Source organism: Triturus cristatus, chromosome 7, assembly GCF_964204655.1.
Source record: "Triturus cristatus chromosome 7, aTriCri1.1, whole genome shotgun sequence".
Lineage (NCBI taxonomy): Eukaryota > Metazoa > Chordata > Amphibia > Caudata > Salamandridae > Triturus > Triturus cristatus.
Window position 1 is genome coordinate 1,828,095,053 of NC_140590.1, and position 3,758 is coordinate 1,828,098,810.

A 3,758-nucleotide genomic window follows, 5' to 3' on the forward strand; every position below is an offset into this window, starting at 1 on the left:
TCGTAGGCTGTACCATCAGTTTAGGGTAGAAACGCTCCCACTCAGGAAATTTACCAGCAAATGGAAAACTGGTACGGGAGACAGATGTCCTTTTTGCCCTGACTGTATTGAAAATGTAAATCACTTACTTTATGTTTGCCCAGCCTATCATCTAGCTAGGAGCACATGGCTTAAACCCCTGAGTAGATCTCTCTGCACAACCTCTGCTATGACTGCTAAAAGGCTTTTGAAAATTGGAGAAAACGAAATTATTATTATAGGGGTAGCCAAATTGCTAAGCTGGTCTTGGGCTATTCGCGAAAGAAATGGTGGACTACAGTAAACTTACCAAATTTTATTTCTTTTAGATGGAATTTTATGGACATTTTAAAAAATGTAAATGAATTGTATGTTCTGCATAAACTTATACCCTGCGATATCCAATTTATGGTCGCAGCATTTCATGTTGTTTTATTTGTATATATATGTCTTTTAAGATGAATAATCCTAATAAAGACCTTTTTGATTGACTGACTGACTGTAATTGTTGCGTCTTGCTCTTTCACAGCTGAAGAGGGAGGCGGACATTCTCTCTGCAATGGCCAGGGTTACCTCATGCATGCCTTCTGCAAAGTGGATGAGATTTTAGAGAAATGTATAGCTGGAATGTCAGTTTCATTATGCTCAGACTAAAAACATACACAATTTACGCATTACATTTTGTTTTTAGGAAGAAGTAACATTTTTGTGTCTCTACAACATAGCAATTAATGAGCGCTCAAATTGCAAACTGTCTCCATCTCTTTAGATTATTTCCCACCCCACTGAGATATTGTCAAGAGAAACTGAGGCAACCAGTCCACGCATCTCCGGAAATCTACAATTTTTCGGATCCTGTTTCTGCGAATTTTTTAACCTTTGAGCTTTAACTCTAGCCATTGCAGTCCTGTCGAGGTTCTCAGCCTGAATGAATGCACACAGTTCAGACACACTGTCCCTTAAGATAACCAAGGCATAGCTCAAACCCTTCTGATCACCGGCACATCCCTGCAAACGTTCCGAACTGGTTTCAGTCACAGAGCTCCACGGAGTGCAGCCAGTGTCCTGATCTATGCGGAGCTCAGGCCAGATACCTTCATATGGTACCAACTGCTCTAGAGACACCACCACTGATGCACCAAGGGTGCCCTGTATGACAGCACATCACCACCAACCCACCGATGACACCTTCTGAAGTCAATGACATTTTAAAGATCTGCAGTCACCAGATTTCAGATTCTAAAAATGAAAATAGACAATAGGACCGTCACGACTGAATTTTTTATTGTTGGGTTTTCTGATTTTCCCTACCTGCAAGGCCCCCTCTTTGCTGTTTTTCTTCTGATTTACCTCATCACTCTGGGAGGGAATCTTCTTATCTTGGCGTTGATTTGCCATGATTCTCACCTGCACACTCCCATGTTTTTTTTCCTTGCCAACCTGTCATTCATCGATGCTACCTTCACCACGACCATCTTCCCAAAAATGCTAGTCAACTTTTTTGGACAGAACCCCCAAATCTCGATGAACGAATGCCTCATTCAGCTATACTTCTTCATGGCCATGGTATGCGCAGAGTTCCTCCTCCTCACAGTCATGGCTTACGATCGGTATGTTGCCATCTGCAGTCCTTTGCGCTATACAGCCATCATGAGCAAAGCGCTATGTTCCCAACTCTCAGCTGGAACCTTGATGTTCAGCTTCATGGAGCCGATACCACACACAGTCATGACCTCTGCACTGTCTTTCTGTGGGTCCCACCAGATCAACCACTTCTTCTGTGACATCACGGCCCTAATGAAGATCTCCTGCACCAGCACGCGCAGCATTGAGACGCTCATCTATGCCATCGGGGCGGTGGTAGGGATGTTCTCCTTACTTCCTATCCTCATCTCCTACGTCTACATCATCTCGGCGATCCTGGGGATCCAGTCTGTGGAGGGCAGATCGAAGGCCTTCTCCACTTGTGCCTCTCACTTGTCTGTAGTGACTCTCTTCTATGGATCTCTGATCATCATGTACCTGCGGCCCCCCTCGATGTACTCCCTGAGCCAGAACAAGATCTTCGCCCTCTTGTACTGTGCCGTTGTCCCGCTATTCAACCCCCTGATTTACAGTCTGAAGAACAAGGACCTCAGGGATACGCTGGCAAAATGCCAGAAGGAAATGCGGAAAGTAGGAGTGGAAATTACTCAGAAGTAATGTGGTGAGGACGACTGCTTTACCATTAATGACAGAGACCTTCATTTAGTGGGATATGACATAGGGCAGCGCAGCAAGTCAACTTGCAAGGGAGCCTGGGTTGTCTGCAGGATTTCGTTTGTGCCGGAAGGGACTTTTTCCTCCACAAAAACAATCCTGGGAGGCGTTTCTCTCTTTGTGGGTTTCAGAATGCAGCGCACATAGAAAGAGGTAAAAACGAGGAGAAATAAACCTATACATGTACATGTACAGGTACATGTCTTGCTGCACTTGAGTTGTTGCAAGACACAGTGGCATGGACGGAGAACAGTCTCCTAGGATTTGAGTACATTTAGACCACAAGAAAGCAGTACCTTACATCATGTCAAAATTTCGCAAACATGAGAAGAGATTTGGAGCACTCTTGATGTTGCAAAGCTTATAAAAAAGCTTATAAAAAATGTTCCTGAAAAGAACCCTTTTCTAGGGCAGTTGTAATTCATTTTCCATTCATGAATGATTCCCATGTAGTTTCTTCCCTTCATCTCTTCAGCTCGGCAGCTATTGTGGAGCAAAAGGTGGAGAATAAGTCAAAGAATTGAAAATGGGCTCATTTTTCAAATGCTGTCACAGCAGATAATAAATTACAAATGGAGGTTCAAGGTCTGAATATAATTATACTGTTGTACTTCTACAATGCACACTATTACCTAAGGTCTCCCTTCGAATACACAGAACAGAGTTTATAAAGTGGATAGGCTTTTTTCATTATTTTTAAGGACAATAAAAATGCACCTTAGCAGGTTGAACTTCTATTGCCTGTAGTCCCGCCGTAAAGGGCTTATTATGAGAGCCCTGTGTCACTTTTGCACCACGTAAATGTGTGACGCTGGACTGTAATAAAGATTTCAAGTGAGGAGATGTAAGTCTCCCTTTTAGAGTAAATTTATACTCGAAATGGGATTGTCTGTTAGATTATCGATAACAAAAATATCATGTGGACAGAATTTCATAAAAAAACTTTTGAAGGCCAAAATATTGAGAATGTAAGTGCTAATAGGTAAGTATAGATTTGCTATTCTGAACCCCACACCTACATACCTGAATAGATATCTATTGTCAATGTAAATATATTTATAGTAAAAGTTTGCTTACCCATAGAAACCTACCTTCACAACATTTTTTGTCCCTGATATTCTTGACACAAAATTTTGTCCAAACCAATATTTTTGACTCAATATTTTGTCTAAGCACCCAAAACGGTGAGTAGCCAAAAGTAGTAAGGTTACTCTAAAGTGTAAGAGTAAATTTACAAGTGAGTCAATTTTAATGGGTAAAATTACCTTTGTGAATAGGTCTCTAAGAGTACAAGAGTAACAGCGTCCCTTAAAAATTGAAGACTTTATAGAAGGCTAGAAACTAAAATAATAAATTTTTGTCTAGCTTTTGAAATGAAGGATACTTTAATAGGAAGTGTAATTTGTTGGAAATTCTACATTGATCAATGAGTGCTCTAGTTATAAATAGAAGGTTACATTTTATTCAGTTGTATGTGAGAT

General features: G+C 41.1%; 1 protein-coding gene across 1 annotated transcript; it reads left to right on the forward strand.

Annotated features, from left to right (window-relative positions):
* Positions 1 to 1,263: 1,263 nt before the first annotated feature.
* On the forward strand, positions 1,264 to 2,220 carry LOC146813315 (olfactory receptor 5V1-like). Its single transcript, XM_085615379.1, has one exon. It carries the CDS (start codon positions 1,264 to 1,266, stop codon positions 2,218 to 2,220), a length of 957 nt encoding a protein of 318 aa, XP_085471505.1.
* Positions 2,221 to 3,758: the final 1,538 nt, after the last annotated feature.